We start from the raw sequence: 17,285 nt of genomic DNA, 5'->3' as shown, positions 1-17,285 counted from the left end.
AATCTCCAGTCCCCCATCCTGCTGGAGGTTGGGAGGTCAGGCTGATATCCTGTGGCTCCAAGCCCCCACTCTAATCACATTGCTGGTCTTTCTGGCTGACCAGTTCCCATCCTGAAACTATCTAAGTGAGACAATGGAGGGGGGAGGTCGCGTCATTGGCATAACAAAGACACTCCTCTTACTCAGGAAATTCTAGGGATTGAAGTCTCCCAGGAACCAGGGACAAAAGCCACTCTAGAAAAGGGGACGAGAAATCTTCCCTTGATCCTGCATCTTGCGGTAACTACGACTCTCTTTCCCTTCTTGAGACTTCTTAGGAGTCTATATTCGCTGCTTGTACTTCCTCACCTCTGGTTTACTCCTTACTGTCATTCACTTCTACCAACTCCACAGAAAGTACCTTGTGAAGGTCACTAAGTCACTAATTAGGCTTCCTAATTAGTAAGTCTGTTTCCTTTTTTGAGTCTTCAATCTAACCTGACTGTTGTGGTGCCCGATACTAACTGCTCCCTCTTCCATGATGCCGCTCTCTTGTGGTTGACCTACTGCTCTGACTGTTCCATCTCAGTCCCTTTGCTTGTTTCTTGCCATGTCTCAGATGTTGCTGTTCTTTAGAATTCGGTGCTGCATTCACTTCTCACTAGAAACTCTCCCTAGGCAATGTCATTCATTTCCATGTGTCTCCTTTATGCTGATGACTTCCAAATTTGGATCTTTAGGCTTGGCTTTGTCTGCACTTCAGGCTTGGGTTTCCGACTTGACTGCAATTTCCATCAGGATGCCCTATAGGAACCTTAAATATCACATGTCCAAAACAGAATTCACTATCTTTTTGTTATTTAACCTTACATTATATGTATAATATATAATAGAATTTAGTCCATAGGGTAGTTATAAGGATTAAATGAGATAATGCATCAAGCAAACTTAGTAAAATTCTGGCACATAGAAAGTACACAATACATAGTAGCTGTTATTATTACATGACAGTTTCCCCTGTTAGACTGCACGCTTCTTGAGGTCAGGAACCATGTCCTCAAACTTAACACTGTCCTTGGCTTATAACAGGTGAGTAGTAAAAGTTTGTTGAGTTAAAATGAATAACAACAATAATCTGTTGAATAAATGGTTTGTGTAACCGTCTGATTTATTAATCATCTTATTTTTTCTCCATAGGTGCACTGTGCTGTAATCACTCAAAGGATAACCAAATGTGCCGTGATGTATGTGAACAGGTAAGCTACATACGAATTGTAGAAGCTGTTAGTTACGTAACCATTAAAGTATAATTGTTTTGGAGAAATCTATTGGACAGCACCTTAACCAAGTGATCTGAGTTCACATCACCAGTAATGGAACAGATTAACATGTGTCTGCTGACTTGATGTAGTGAAAAGGAGTGCTGTATCATATGTATGGTTCCTGCCAAAAATGCATAACTTGAATCATGAGGAAACAATAAAACCCAGGTTGAGGGATATTTCTCAAAACAACAGGCTGTATTCTTCAAAGGTATCAGTGTTATAAAAACAAAGGCTAAGAAACTTCCAGATTAAAGGAAACTAAATAAGTAAATGTACTGTGGGATCCTGGATTGGATCCTGGAATGAAAAAAAAGATTGCTATAAAGGATAAATTATTGGGATAAATTGGTGAAGTTTGAGTATGGACTGTAATAATATCGTATCAGTGCTGTGATCCTGAATTTGGTGATTGTATTGTGGTTAGGTAGGACAGTGTCCTTGTTCTTAGGAGATAACATGCTACAATTTAAGAGTGAATGATCACTTCTGTAATGAATTTTAAAATGTTTCATCAAAATAATAGTAATACCTGTATATGTAGATAGAGTTAAAGCAAATGTTGCAAAATGTTAATAGTGGGTGAATCTAGATGAAGACTATGTTCATTGTACTACTTTTGGAACTTTTCTGTAGGTTTGAATTTTTCTGGTTGAGCCTTATTAGGCAAGTTCCACTGAGACAATACTTGTTCATAAAGTCTTATCTTTCTTTCATCACCTTGGTTGTGTAGTTCTGACTTTAACACTTGAGAACGAATGGCTTCAATTAACTTTTGGAGGAGTTTTCAAATAATGATGTGGATTTTGTCACCTCCTGATACTGAGAGAGCTGCTTAACTGGGATTAAAACTCTCAAATAATATTATGAACTTAGAAAGATTTTGCAAGATACTCTCTAATTATAAAACAAGGCAGTCACTCAGCTCATCTAAAGAGCTGCTGGGGAATTCATGTGGAAACAGTCTAGCAAATTAAGTTTTGTGTGAATTTAGTACCAGAACAATAGCTTGTAAAAGCAAAAATAGCCCCTTGATGGTGTTACCATAGGGGAGCTTTTAAACTAGATCTGCTACTTTTGGAAGCACCGCTTTCCTGACTTTTTGCTTTGTTTCCTCATGTCTTTTCCCACTGGTGTTCCACAGGGTGAATGATTTTTGTGAGGTGGCTGCAGCAAGCAAGGTCTAATTGCTTAACATCTGAAATGTTAGAAATTCTATAACTTAGCAAATTAGGTGAATACTATTGTTACCCTAATAAAAAACATTCTTCCCTGTCTAAGTTCTTAATTACTTGAGAAATAAGGCAAAAGAATAAGGCAGATAGGACCCCAAATACTACTTTTATTACTAGTTACACAAATGTTGAATGTAACTTTTATCTCCAGATACATACTACACTGCAGAGTTAGACTTAGTCCCAGAGGAGGAGAGGACAGGGTTGGGTTGCATGTGTTCACTTTCTCCTACCAAACTCACCACTTAGGCAAGTCAGTTATCCCAGTCACGGGAACAGGGGTGAGTCATGTGCAGAGAGCCTGGGCTGCTAAAACTCGGAGAGCTTACTTAATGAAAAGAAATACCTGGAGGGAGGAACCCTTATTTCTTCAGCCACTAGGGAATGAAGAAATGGCGGAGTCCTGATGACGTTTAAGGTTTGAGTTGGAGTGAATAATAGTACCTGTGATGGCTGTGGGAGGTTGGTAAAAACATTTGGTTTGGGAGGAAGGCAAGTTGCTGAATTATCAGTGAAAACCATTGTGCGAAGGCAGTTGGAGATTTGGAATTAAAGCTTTTAGAATTTGAATTTAGAAATGCAGGTGATGTCAGCATCATGGTGGAGTGAGCTGTTCTCTTAGTCTCTCCCTACTAAGTTACAACCAAACTGAACATTGATTAACCAACAGAATATTTCCCTACAAAGCATAATAGGATGTCTGAGAGATCCACGTAGCCATACATCTGAAGATGGGGATACTGGATCCACGGAAAGCACTTAGAAGGAGTGAGAGGATACCCCCCGCTCCCCAGCAACAGTGATCTAGGTTGCACGTCCTCACGCAGCAGCTGGTGCATGACTGTAAGAGGAGGTGGGGGAGCAGGCAGGCCTTTGCAACAAATTCTTTTTTTTTCTGAAGGTAGAAAATATATTTTACTCCAGAGAGATAGGAAATAATTTTTCAACAAAATGTCATAGCCAGAAAGATCAGAATGAGGACAAACAGAAGCTTGAGAGGAAATCAAAGTTACTCACAAGGTGATTAGAATATTAACATTAATTTTTCAGTTAGATGCTTTATCATGAGAACTTTAAGAAAGAACCTGTTCTTCTAGAATCGGCAGCCCGTGCTTTCTGTTAGCTACATTTTGCAATGCTTTGCAACTTTACATTCACTAGATATAATTTGGATCCTCACAGAGACCCTGCAGAACTAAAATTTTTATCCCTGTTACTCAGGTGAGAAAATTGAGGTTAGGAGTGAAGTGACTTGTCCAAGGTCAAACATTAGTTGCTGACCTGGGACTGGAACCCAGGCCTGTTGGACTCCCTTCTCGGAGTTCCACTGGACTGCTCTGCCTGACAATGGTTTGAGGAGCAGACTGTTTCTGGGGAGAATACAGAGAAGGCCAAAGCTTGTGGGTAGCCAGAGGTGCAGAGAGTTAACCAGCTCCTCAACCCCTCGAGGATGGATGGCCTGAGGAGGGGTTGGGGACTGTAGAGAATGAGGAATTGATCTGGCATTCCATGTGAAAATGGATTGTAGCCCCAGCCTACGTGTGTCAGTGGAGCTGATTAGCACTTGTGTGAGTCCTTTTGGAGTTGTAGCCAGGCCCATGGGAAGGCTCCATACTGAGTGGTGTGACTCAGCCAACACATGGTCACCCCTACCAAGTGCGGCAACCCTGGTGAACTGCCCGTGAATGCAGAGCAGTCCGACATGCATGAAAGAAAGTGCTCCTCCCCTCCTGCCTAGTACACCAGCATGACTGGTCCCTGGCCAAGGCAGCAGATCTACACTGGAGCACCTGAATGTGCGTGTGTGACCTGCCAAGTGGCTGCACCCAGTGGGCAAACACAGACAAGCCCTAACAGCACAACTTCCAGCAGATGCAGCAGCTTCAGAAAACACGGCTCCTGCACCCCACAGAGGTGGTAGGTGGAATCTGCAACCTGATACTACCACTGTCTGCCGGCAAAGGGTCACTTCATCAAACACCATGAAGAACTACATTAACACTCCAGAGCAGAAGGAAAATGATGAGTCTCCAGAAGCCAATCCTGAAGTCACAGAAATTTACGATCTAAATGACAGAGAATTCAAAATAATTGTCATAAAGAAACTCAACGAGTTAGAAGAAAACTCAGAAAGATAGTGCAGTGAACTCAGGAATAAAATTAATGAGCAGAAGGAATTGTTCACCAAAGAGATTGAAATTCTAAAACAAACCAAACAGAAATTCTGGAGAAGAAGTACACAATGTATGAGACAAAAAACAATCTAGAAACCTTAAAAAACAGAGCTGCCATTATGGAGGATAGAGTTGGTAATTTAGAGAACAGACATACAGATATGCTTCAGGTGGAGGAGGAGAGAGGACTAAGGCCTTAAAAAAATGAAGAAACTTCCAGAAATATCTGACTGAATTAGGAAATGCAACATAGGGACTGGAGGTATTCCAGAGGAGAAAGTAGCAGAGAACTTACCAAACCTGGGGAAGGAACTGGATTTACAAGTATATGAAGCCAATAGAACTCCTAATCACATCAATGCAAAAAGACCTTTTCCAAGATTATTAGTAAAATTGGCAAAAGTCAATGACAAAGAAAAAATATTAAGGGTAGCAAGGCAGAAGAGAATAATCTACAAAGGAACCCCTATCAGACCTTCAGCAGGCTTTTCAGCAGAAACCTTACAGGCTAAGAGAGATTGGGATGATACATTCAAAATATTGAAAGACAAAAACTTTCAGCCAAGAATACTCTATCCAGTGAAACTATCCTTCAAATCTGATGGAGAAATAAAAGCTTCCCAGATAAACAAAAGCTGAGGGAGTTCATCTCCACTAGACCTGCCTTACAAGAAATGATTAAGCATGCCCTCATAACTGAAACAAAAAGGCAAAGGTTTACAAACTCTTGAGCAAGGAGATAAATAGACAAAATCGGAAAATTGCAGCTCTCTGTTAGAACAGGTTAGCAAAAAATTACAGCATTAAAGCTAAAGGGAAAGAAAGCATCAAAAATTACTATAAACACTTCATTTTAGTCACAAACTCACAACACAAAATGGAATAATTTCTGACAGTAACTTAGAAGGAGAAGAGGAAAGAGATGGAACCTGCTTAGGCTAATGGGGATAAGAGGTTATCAGAAAATGGACTATCTTATCTACGAGATCTTTGATACAAACTTCACGGTGACCACCAAACAAAAAATCAGAGCAAGACGCAAATGATAGAGAAAACCATCAGAGAAAATCGCCAAAATGAAATGACAATCAGAATTACAGCGGAAGAACAAGGGAAATATAGACCAACTAGAAAACAAAAGATTTCTAGTATTAAGTATTTGGCAGTATTAAGCCCTCATATGTCAATAATCACTGTAAATGTAAATGGATTGAATTCTGCAATCAAAAGACACACAGTGGCTGAATGGACTAAAAAACAAGACCCAAGAATATATTGCCTCCAGCAAACACATCTCAGCTCTAAAGACAAACAGATTGGAGTGAAGGGATGGAAGACGATATTCCAAGAAAATGGCAAGCAAAAGAAAGCAAGTGTTGCCATACTTAGATCAGACAAAGCAGACTTCAAGATAAAAAAGGCAATGAGAGACAGGTAGTATTATAATGACAAAAGAGACATTCCATCAAGAGGACATAATACTTATAAATATATGTGCACCTAACACAGGAGCACTAAAGTACATAAAGCAACTATTAACAGACCTAAGGGGAGAAATCAACAGCAACACAATAATAGTAGGGTACCTCAGCACCCCACTTACATCAATGGATAGATAATCCAGATGGAAAGTCAACAAGGAAATAATGGATTTAAATGGAACACTTGAGCAGATGAATTTAATATACATAGAATATTCCATCCCAAACCACCAGAATACACATCCTTCTCAAGTGCACATGCAACATTCTCAAAGAAAGACCATTTTTTGGGGAAACAAGGCAAGCCTCAGTAAATTTAAGAAGATAGAAATCATATCAAGCATCTTTTCTGATCACAATGCTGTGAAACTGGAAATCAACTACAAGAAAAAAGCTGGGAAAGTGACAGGTGTTTGGAGACTAAACAGCATACTACTGAACAACCATTGGATCAATGAAGAAATCAAAGGAGAAATCGAGCAATACTTGGAGACAAATGATAATGAAAATACGTCGTACTGAGGATGACGGCATCAGCATCATGACGGAGTGAGCTTTCCCAGTAATCTGAGCCCCCCCATACAACAAAAAAGACATTCATACTCCAACAGTGGACATCCAAACACAACAGAAAAAATGGTGAAGAGCCTTAGGCAGCCATGCAATGGAGGTCAGAGAGGTGGAACCAGGTAAGAGAAAACTTCACTTCCTTCCCTAAAGACTGTGATCCAAGACTGTGGGTGGCCTCAAGAGGGAAGGAATGGCGGAGGGGACATTCGTTTGCGGGAACATCAAGGATCCCCAAGGGCCCTGCAGCCTAGAGGGAAAGCCATTTACTGAGGCAAAAACTTTCACAGGGGATGACCTTATCAAGCCCCCAGGAGAGCAGATAGTGAGAGAAGAGTAAGAACAGCCCGAGAGCTTGGTGGAGAAAGCGCCCCTTCCCGCACCCACCCAGCCTGGCTCCAGCACCTGGGATCTCCTGGAAGACAGAGGGCTCAGAATATGCTGCTCTTGACTCCCACCCAGTGGCAATAGGCAGTAACTGCAACCAAATAATACCAGGGTGCCAAAAAACAACAATGCCCTCTAGCAATATCCAACATTATATTACATCTCCAGACCAGACAGAAAATGACAAGTACCCAGAAATCAGCCCTGAGGACTCAGAAATATCTAATCTAATGACAAAGAATTCAAAATAGCTATCATCAAAAAACAAGGTGAAAGAGAATGTAGAGAAACAATTCAGGTTCAGGAGCTACTTCACAGAAGACATTGAAACTATAAAGAAAAATCAGTCACAAATATTAGAGATGAAAGACACAATGGAAGAATTAAAACAAAATATGGATTCCCTGAACGCTTGAGCACACATGACAGAGGAGCCTATCAGCATAATCAAAGATAGACATGTTGAAATGCTCCAGATAGAGGAGGAGAGAGAACTAAGACTAAAAAGAAATAAGAAAGTCTCCCAGAAGTATCCAACTCAATTAGGAAATGCAACGTAAGAATTATAGGTGTTCAAGAAGGAGAATGGAGCAGAAAGATTGTTAAAAGAAATAATAGCAGATAACTTCCCAAACCTAGAGAAGGAAATCCTTGTAGAAGAGGCTACCAGATTTCCTAAATATGTCAACGTAAAAAGACCTACTGCGAGGCATATAGTATTGAAACTGGCAAAAGTGAATGACAAAGAAAGAATACTAAGGGCAGCAAGGCAGAACAAAATAACCTACAAAGGAACCCCTGTCAGGCTTTCAGCAGATTTCTCTGTAGAAACCTTATAGGCTAGGAGAGAATGGAATGAGGTATTCAAATCTTTGAAGGACAGAAGCTTTCAGCCATGAGTACTCTAAACAGCAAAAACATCCTTCAGATACGATGGAGAAATAAAACCTTTCCCAGACAAACATAAGCTAAGGAAGTTCATAGCCATTAGACCCCTTGCTACAAGAAATACTCAAGAAGGCCCTCATACCTAAAAAAAAAAAAAAAAAAGCAAGGGGTTACAAAGCATGGAATAATAAATAGGCAGACGGAATCAGAGCAGGATAGCAAATGCTCAAATAAAGCATTAAAGGCAAAGGGAAGTAAAACACCAAAAACAAAGGTAATCTTGTGATTTTAACCACAAACTCACAACACAAGACGGAATAAGATGTGAGAAAAACAACTTAGGAGGGGAGGAGGAATGGGACTGAATTGGTTTATTCTAAGGAAATAAGAGGCCATCAAAAAAGGGGCTATCGTGTCCATGAGATTTTGAATATAAACCTCACGGTAACCACTCACAAAAAGCAGAACAGAGATACAAATAATAAATAAGGAGAAAACAAAGAAACACAAATTAAAAAAACTACATAATTTGACTGGTAGACCAAAATACACAGTACGAGAAACACAGGAAATGCAGGAAGTCTGGAAAACAAGTGATAAAATGGCAGCATTAAGCCCTCAAATATTGATAATCACCCTAAACGTAAATGGATTGAATTCTCCAATAAAAAGACACAGAGTGGTGAGATGGATTAAAGAACAAGACCCAACACTATGCTGCCTCTTGGAAACACATCTCAGCTCCAATGACAAACAGGCTCAGAGTGAAGGGATGGAAGACAATACTCCAAGCCAACGGCAAACAAAAGAAAGCAGGTGTTGCAATACTTATATCAGACAGAGTAGACTTCAAGATAAGACAGGTAAAGAGAGACAGAGGGGCAGTATATAATGATCAAAGGGACATTCCATCAAGAAGAAGTAATACTTGTAAATATTTATGCATCCAACACAGGAGCACCAAAGTACATAAAGCAACTATGAACAAACCTAAAAGGAGATATTAACAATAACAATAATAGTAGGGGACCTCAACACTCCACTCCCATCAATGGATACATCATCCAGCCAGAAAGTCAACAAGGAAACAGTGGAATTGAATGTAAAGCTAGACCAGTTGGACTTAACAGACATATATAGAACATTCCATCCGAAAACAGCAAAATACACATTCTTCTCAAGTGCACATGGAGCATTCTCAAGGATAGACATATGTTGGGAAATAAGGCAAGCCTCAATAAATTTAAGATTGAAATAATAACAAGCATCTTTTCCAATCAGAATGCTATAAAGCTAGAAATGAATTATAAGCAAAGAGCTGAGAAAAGGAGAAAGATGTGGAGACTAAACAACATGCTGTTGAACAACCAGTGGATCATTGAAGAAATTAAAGGAGAAATAAAAAAATATCTGGAGACAAATGAAAATGAAAACATATCATACCAACTCATCTGGGATGCTGCAAAAACCATATTAAGAGGGAAATTCATCGCAGTACAGGCTCACCTTAACAAACAAGAAAAGTCCCAAATAAACAATCTCAAACTACACCTAATGGAATTAGAAAAAGAAGAACAAACAAGGTAGAAGGAGAGAAGTAATGAAAATCAGAGCAGAAATAAATGCTATTGAAACAAAAAAGGCACTAGAAAGGATCAGTGAAACACAGAACTGGTTCTTTGAGAAGATAAATAAAATCGACAAATCCCTAGCCAGACTTACAAAGAGAAAAAGAGAGAAAGCTCAGATAAATAAAAGTAGAAATGAAAGAGGAGAAATAACAATGGATACCACAGAATTACAGCGGATTATAAGAGAACACTACAAAAAACTATATGCCAACAAAATGGACAATCTTGAGGTATGGTAGCCACTAGCCACATGTGTCAAGTGAGCACTTGAAACGTGGTTGAAGAGATTGAGGAGGTGATTTTTAAATTTTATTTAATTGTTTAAGTTTAAATCTAAATAGCTTCACGTAGCTGGGAGCTGTCTTCTGAGACAAATTCATTCACCTTGATCAGATTCGGGTCAGGTTTCTTTTTTTTCTGTTTGGCAAGTCTTGCTCATAAATGGTATTGTGTCTGGATGTCTCTTCTGGTGATGTTAGCAGTCGTTGATAATTGTCTAAATGCATTAATTCACTAGGGGTTGCAAAATGGTGATATTCTAGCTAGTGAGTGAACTTGTCATCTCCTTGGTATCTTTATTAAAAGATTTTGTCTTTGTTTTATGGAGAACTTTATGCCATAATGCTGTTCACAGATTTGTTCTTCACCAATATCAATGGTGTGACATAGTCTATTTTTCATTTTGGTTAGTTAATTAAAAGCAGTTTGTAGAACAGTTTAAAATAAATTTATCATTTTTTCTTCCTTTTCTGTTTTCTTCTTTTTCTCCCCCATTCTCTAACAGGTTTTCAGCCTGGTTTTCTCTGTTTTTGGTCATTAGAAAAGGATCCAGACCTAGTATATTTGGACTTTCTTGATTAGTTGCCAAACTAACCAACCTTTTAAGAAATGTTACCTCAGCTTAATTTAGATCTTTCCAAATGTTTTCCATTTATGAAAGGAGTTGGAAAATATTCTAGACAACTGATTAGTATAGAGGATAATAAATTTGACCTCTTCTTATTTCTTATGGAAAAAATGCCACAAAAACCTTTTTTTTCTTTTGTCAAATAGATATTCTCCTCAAAAAGTGAATCCCGACTAAAACATCTGTTACAGCGAGCCCCAGATTATTGCCCTGAAACAATGGTAGGTCTTGTTTAACTGAACTATGGAAGCTTTTATCTAAATGAAGCCATCAGATAGGTTACTTTTAGATTTAGCACATTTTTCAATGTGATTGGAGTTTGTGGTCAAAGTAAAATGTTACCTTTAACTAGGTACTTTACAAAGATCTTCACACAAATTGCTAGATAGAATATTGTTTTCACCTTTTATTCTTTATTCTCTGATGTAGTATAAAAACAATATTAAATATAAATGTATTGCAGTCTTTAAATTTCATTATAGCTTAACTGGAATTTGAAATTTTACTTATTATATTTTGACAATTTTATGAAAACCATAACTAAATCTTGTATTTGTTTGATTTTGAAAAGTTGGATTTGGGATAAGGGAAAACGTGTGCTTCTCCTTCTTCCTCTCTTCCCATTTTCTGGTATACAGTAGATGTACCGCTTGCCTGTCCGAATCATGTGACTTAAAATGTCTCTCCTGCCTGGGCTGTCCTCCATGTTTGGGATGCTCGTGGGCCGGGCTAAGGCAGTCTGAGCCTGCCTGAGAGCCTCTTTAGATGTGGCAGCTTGCCTTCTGTGAGGGGGAAAGGTGATGCTCAAACAGTTCTGACTGACACGTTTCCCTTTAGTCATTCTGCAGACACTTTCGTCTTTGTGCTTGGAAGCAGTGATTCAGTGAGCATCTTGAGGAACCAGACTCATCCTTAGTGCTCTTAGATGGGAAGATGGGAAAAGAGCAAGCAATATTTTTGCATCTCAGTTTTATTTTTTCTTCCCTGAATAGCTGGTGGATACTCATATAGTCCTAGAATGTTGACTGTATAGAGACAAACGTGGTCAAATTAGCTGTACACAGTTTCTGTAGAATTTAATTCTTGTATTTAGGAACTGCTTACCTACATAAAAGCCTTTTGGTGATTACAATTTTAGGTTGAAATTTGGAGTTGTATGAATTCATCTTTGCCAGGTAAGCTATAGAAGTACAACATACGGCACTTTATTTTTAAAAATTTGTTTTGTGATTGTAAAATCCGTGTCATAGTCCTATAACTTAATGTGTACCCTTGAGTTTCTATCCTCCCCTTCCTGCGGGCACCCACATTTTCAAATGTGTAATTTCTCATTCACTCAATCCTTGACTGTACTCTTATCTCCACTTCTACCATTCTGTTGAAACTGGTCTTTGAAAGATCACAGGATCTCTTGATTCCTAGATCTTAAGACTTTTTCTCAGTATTTAATCTCTTCAACTTCCCTGCAACACTAGATAATATTGACTACTGACTACCTCCTTGTGACTCCACCTTGGCCTCATTACCATGTCCGCTCTGACCTCCCTGCCTCCCCACCCCAAGGACTGTGTTATTTCTGTGTGCATCCTCTTTCTTTCTCTGTCCACGGTCACTCTGGTAATGGCATTCCTTCCCAGAACTGTTAACTAATCAGCTCTGGGAAGATAACTTTCAAATCCAAGTCGTAGTTCATGCCTTCTGAACATCTCTACCTGGATCTCTGCATCCACATGGTGTCTGAAGTGCAAATCCAGAACCAGACTCCTCTTATAGCTGCTCGTCTTATGAATGGCACTAGACTGGAAACCCTCAAGTTATCTTGATTGCTTTTTCTTTTTAGCTCCATTGACTCTCCCCTTGTAAAATCTTGCGTCTGTCCTCTCTACTCCTAGTTCAAGCCTTTATTACACGCTTGGAGTAGAATATTGTAATAACCTTGTAACCGGTATTGCAACACATTATAGCTGTCCTCCCCACCTCCTTCAAAAAGGTCCTTTAGGAGATAGCCACTTCCGTCAGAATAAGGACCCACTTCCCTAGCCTAGCATTCCTAGTCTCCTCAGATTAAAGCTCATCTTCCGGTCCTTGTTACAGCCAGTGCCCTGGACAAAGGGAGTGTATCTTATGTATCTCTGAATTCTAAAGGCTGTCACACTGAAGTTTGTATTTCAAACAAATTGGACTGTTTGTCGTCCTGGAATTGCCCACATCCTTGCTTGTTCTCCTAATCATCCCTCTACATAGTGTCCTGGAATTACATTCATATACACACATACGTACATACATATACTGTATGTGCACGCACATACACATTGTTCCTACCAACCTGTAGTCTCCATAATGGGAGAAATCATAGATTTTATCTGTTTCATAGCCCTCATGATACCTAATAGAGTGCCTTGTGCAGAATAGGGGCTCAGTGGGAATTAATGCTTATTGAACAATTTAATACTTTCTAAGAGGCCACTAGGTGTGTGGAAACAGCAGTATACTGCATTATGGTGTAAAAGTTGACAGAGGTTTGGTTTTTTTTTTTCCTTTTTAAAGATTGGCGCCTATCTAACAACTGGCGCCAATCTTCTTTTTTTTTCTGCTTCCTCTCCCCAAATCCCCCCAGCACACAGCTGTATATTTTCAGTTGTGGGTCCTTCTAGCTGTGGCATGTGGGACGCCGCGTCAACGTGGCCCGACGAGCGGTGCCATGTCCACTCACAGGACCTGAATCACTGAAACCCTGGGCTGCAGAAGCAGAGCATGTGAACTGAACTGCTCGGCCCCGGGGTCAGCCCCAGCTGACCACAGAGTTTTTGACCTACATTGATTCTGTTCAAATTCTTTCTAAAATATGACTGATTCTGAATAGCAAGCAGCAAAGATTTAGAGAAACTGTACTAGGCAGTGGGGCTAGATGGGAGTCCGTTGCCCTTTGTACCCCTAAAGTATATGAGGATACAGAAGCTTATGATATGCAGTATTTTTAGCCAGTTTTAATAATTGGGCGGTCTGTAATTATATTTTGAGAACTTTGCTATCTGTGGGTCATTCGTTTGCTTTTGTTTGTTTTCTTTTTTAGCGGAAGGCTTCTATTTGTTGTATTAAGTCCTAGATTCATTTGGAGAACTATGTTACCTGTTGCCTCGAATCCCTGACGTGTTTTTCAAATGTAAATAATAATCTGATTTAATATAGATGTGGATTTGTAGATCTGTGTATTACACGGAAGCAGCGTAAAGCATTTTCTAAAAGATATAAGGAAGAATTTGTATAAATCTTTTCTCATAATCATTGCTTGTATCTCCTAATTTTATCCTAGGAGTCATTCATTGACATTGATAATTGCAAAAAGGGATCTAAAAATGCATTAGAACACTTTTTATAATTTTATCACCTTTTGGTCTCACAATAATTTGGTTGGAGCAGTAGCTGCTGTGTATAAATTAACCAGAATAATCATTTTGCCTCATAATTAAGTGCACCAATCAAAGTCAGTCCTGACTCACAGAAGATGTTCCTGTTGGTTTACTAAATACAGTTTTTAAACAACCTCATGGGTTTTACACTATTCTAGGTATTTAATATTTTGAATACAGTGATACTTAGGCCCTTTTTTATTTGTTTGCTTGTTAAGTTAAATTGGAATCTTTGCCTGTGATTCAGTCTAAAGGTGAGGAAGGCCTCTCTTTGCTTTCCTTAACCTGCACGTCTTGTAGAGTTGCTGTCCACCCAGGAGTGAGAATGACCTAAAGATTAGGGTGGACAGAGAGAGGAGAGGGACAGCAAAGGACCTGATAGTTCTGCTGGGCTGGGGGACCTGAGAGGACTGGCGGCACTGGGAGGAAGGGGAAGAACACAGGCTTAGTGGTTTTGAGGCCCTGCTGTCTGAGCCAGTTTTCCTGTGGGTGCCTGCTGTGACTTTAGTGGCATCCATGAGTCAATTTGGCATGCTTTTTGTGTTTGTCAGTACTAATGACCAAAATATTTGAACATTCTGTTTTTAAGGTGTGTTTAAGAAGTCTGACGGCTGGGTTGGCTTAGGTTGCTGTGAACTGGCTATCACCTTGGAGTGTCGACAGGCGTGCAAGCAGGTAACACTGGGCACTCGGGCTCTTAATCAGTCAGCAGAGAGTACAGTTTGAGTTTTGGCTGTGCATGTCTTGGACCCTCGCCTCCCTCGTTCGTACCTTTGAAGAGGTGACCCGTAAAAGCTACACATTTAGCGTTTCTTGCGTAGACGCTTCCTTTTAGGCTTGCTGCTTTTTCAGTTATGGCTGCTGCATCGGAGACCCTTAGCCGTCTCTTATTCTTGCTTACCTTCTCTCTGCCACACAAAGAATACTATAGCAATTGAGGTCTTCTGTACTTTGCCTGTCATCATGCTTATCAATGCTGAATGATTCCAGACGCTCGAGAGTGTAGGGTGTGCTCGGATGAGAGCATTTGACACAGCTGGCCTCCTTTGCTTTCGTCCTCCCTTCTGTCTTTCACCATGGTTTTACCCTGAGCATATTCTTCTATGCCTTCTCTGCTCCGAAGGTGAGCATGACTCCTGCAGTGAATTATGACTTTTCTGGTGCAGTTCAGTTTAGGCCCCTGAGTTCTTCCTCCCTGTGTCTGTTTTCACGGTGCTTCCTCCGGGGGCTGTGGGGAAACTGGTCTCCTGGCTCCTCATACTCCTAGTGGTAGGAGTAGACTTAACTGGGAAATTTAGATGGACCAGAAACCACGGCTGGAAATCCTTCTTTTATTTTCTTCTTGTAGCGACTGGTCTGTGGACAGGAGCATATGAGACTTGGTGTCACCTTCACTTTGATGTGGATTACGCACTCTGTGGGCAGCACACAGCCTAGCTGTCTGCTGCTCTCCTCCAGGCAGTGGGATGCAGCTGAGTTGCAGAGGGTTTGGACTAGAGTGGGTCTAGTGGGTCATAAAATAGTTGCCAGGTCCGTTGTGCTTCTTGCTCTCCCCGTCCTCATCAGCTGGCCTGTTCAAAATTGCATGAGCCTAGGTGAAGAACAGGAGGGAATGGAACGAGGAACCAGAGCCCATGGCTGTGGAACTACATCTCTAGACGGAGATGTGACCACCCTCAGCAGATTTGTTTTGGCTTGTTTTATATGGAAAGTACATACTTAAATGTGCGAATAACTTGCCTTTTCTCTTAGTGTCACTTTCTTCATCTGTAGAAGCGATATCTTCTTCATAAACTTAAGAGAATTTCTTAAAAGTAACTTTTGTTAATTGCCTGCCATAGCCTTTTCCTCTTTAATTGTCCCCTCTATTATATATGGATTTTTTTCTGAGGAAGTTGGCTCATAAATCAGCATGAGAGTTTAAAATACAGAGGGTTAAAGAAAAAGCAAAATATAAACGCCCTGGCAGAGCTTCACAAGAGGATTTGCTACAGAGTGGAATTCAGCTAAAAGACAAAAAGTCCTCTGGTTTACATTTCCTTCCAAGTCACTTAGTTTCTGAATTAACATAAGGACCGTGTTATGATGTGAGATTAAAGCCATTACAGTTAGAGTGAAGTTCTTAGGTTCTGGGGCTGATGTTTGTTCTAAAGAAATTGCGTTGGGGCCAGCCTAGTGGCACAGTGGTTAAGTTCACACATTCCACTTTGGCGGCCCGGGCTTCGCCGGTTTGGATCCCGGGTGCAGACATGACACCGCTTGGCAAGCCATGCTGTGGTAGGCGTCCCACATATAAAGTAGAGGAAGATGGGCACAGATGTTAGCTCAGGGCCGGTCTTCCCCAGCAAAAAAAGGAGGATTGGCAGCAGATGTTAGGGCTAATCTTCCTCAAAAGAAAAAAAAGAAATTGCGTGAAATTTGTTTGTTGTAATTTAGAAACTTTTAAATATTTGAGCATAACATTTTCCTTGATGAAATAAAGAATATTATAGGATCAGCCCTGGTGGCCTTGTGGTTAAGTTTGGCATGCTCCGCTTGAGCAGCCCAAGTTTGGTGCCTGGGCATAGACCTATACCACTCCTCAGTGGCCATACTGTGGCAGCAGCCCACATAGAAAATAGAGGAAAATTGGCCACAGATGTTAGCCCAGGGCAAATCTTCCTCAGCAAAAAAAAAGAATACTAACAATTAACATATACTTATATTAACTTCTGTTCTTTTTTGTCCTGTGCAGAATAGCATGTGTAATAAATTAACGGGGAAATCTGTTATCTTTTAGGCATCTTCAAAAAATGATATTTCCAAAGTTTGCAGAAAAGAATATGAGGTATGTGTTTTATTTAATAAATTTGGATAGACTATTCAGATGTTATCAGAATTGATAAAAGCACTTACCTTTTTAAAATGAATTCATTCTTACATGAATTGCCTTTTACTTTACAGAAGGTATAACCTTGGCAAAAATGTTGTTTACCTTTTTTGGAAATACTATGACTTTAATTGACTTGTTGAAGTTAAGCGTTAATTTTAAAGAAATGCCTAAATCACATATACGGAGGATTTAACCTATAATGTTTTCATAATAAAGGAACTGGCTGTACCCGAGGTTGTAAAACAGTTTGTCTTGGGTTCCATATCTTTTTTGCCCCTTTTCCTGTCCCTTGACCCATCCAGGCATCCATCTTTATAAACTACCTCTAATTGGAAGAAAAAAATCACACTGCTAGTGTGAGTAGCTTCAGACTTTCATAGTGTCTTGCATTTGGGGGAAAAAGTACTAAATTACAAAGGCTGTGTTGAATCT

The 17,285-nt window shown here is 39.9% G+C and overlaps 1 protein-coding gene across 2 annotated transcripts in view; it reads left to right on the top strand.

Annotated features, from left to right (window-relative positions):
* Positions 1–17,285, top strand: part of RECK (reversion inducing cysteine rich protein with kazal motifs) — a 97,095-nt gene that overhangs the window by 8,910 nt on the left and 70,900 nt on the right. The window contains exons 2-6 of one of the 2 annotated variants that reach the window (XM_044779218.2): positions 1,177–1,235; positions 10,718–10,792; positions 11,710–11,746; positions 14,571–14,656; positions 16,761–16,808. In XM_044779218.2, coding sequence (XP_044635153.2) covers positions 1,177–1,235; positions 10,718–10,792; positions 11,710–11,746; positions 14,571–14,656; positions 16,761–16,808 — 305 coding nt within the window. The remainder of the gene's footprint in view (positions 1–1,176; positions 1,236–10,717; positions 10,793–11,709; positions 11,747–14,570; positions 14,657–16,760; positions 16,809–17,285) is intronic. The other variant, XM_070519185.1, reaches the window with a different exon arrangement.

Source organism: Equus asinus, chromosome 10 (assembly GCF_041296235.1).
Source record: "Equus asinus isolate D_3611 breed Donkey chromosome 10, EquAss-T2T_v2, whole genome shotgun sequence".
Classification (NCBI taxonomy): domain Eukaryota; kingdom Metazoa; phylum Chordata; class Mammalia; order Perissodactyla; family Equidae; genus Equus; species Equus asinus.
Note: the sequence above shows the minus strand (reverse complement) of the source record. Positions and strands in the feature narration are given on the sequence as shown.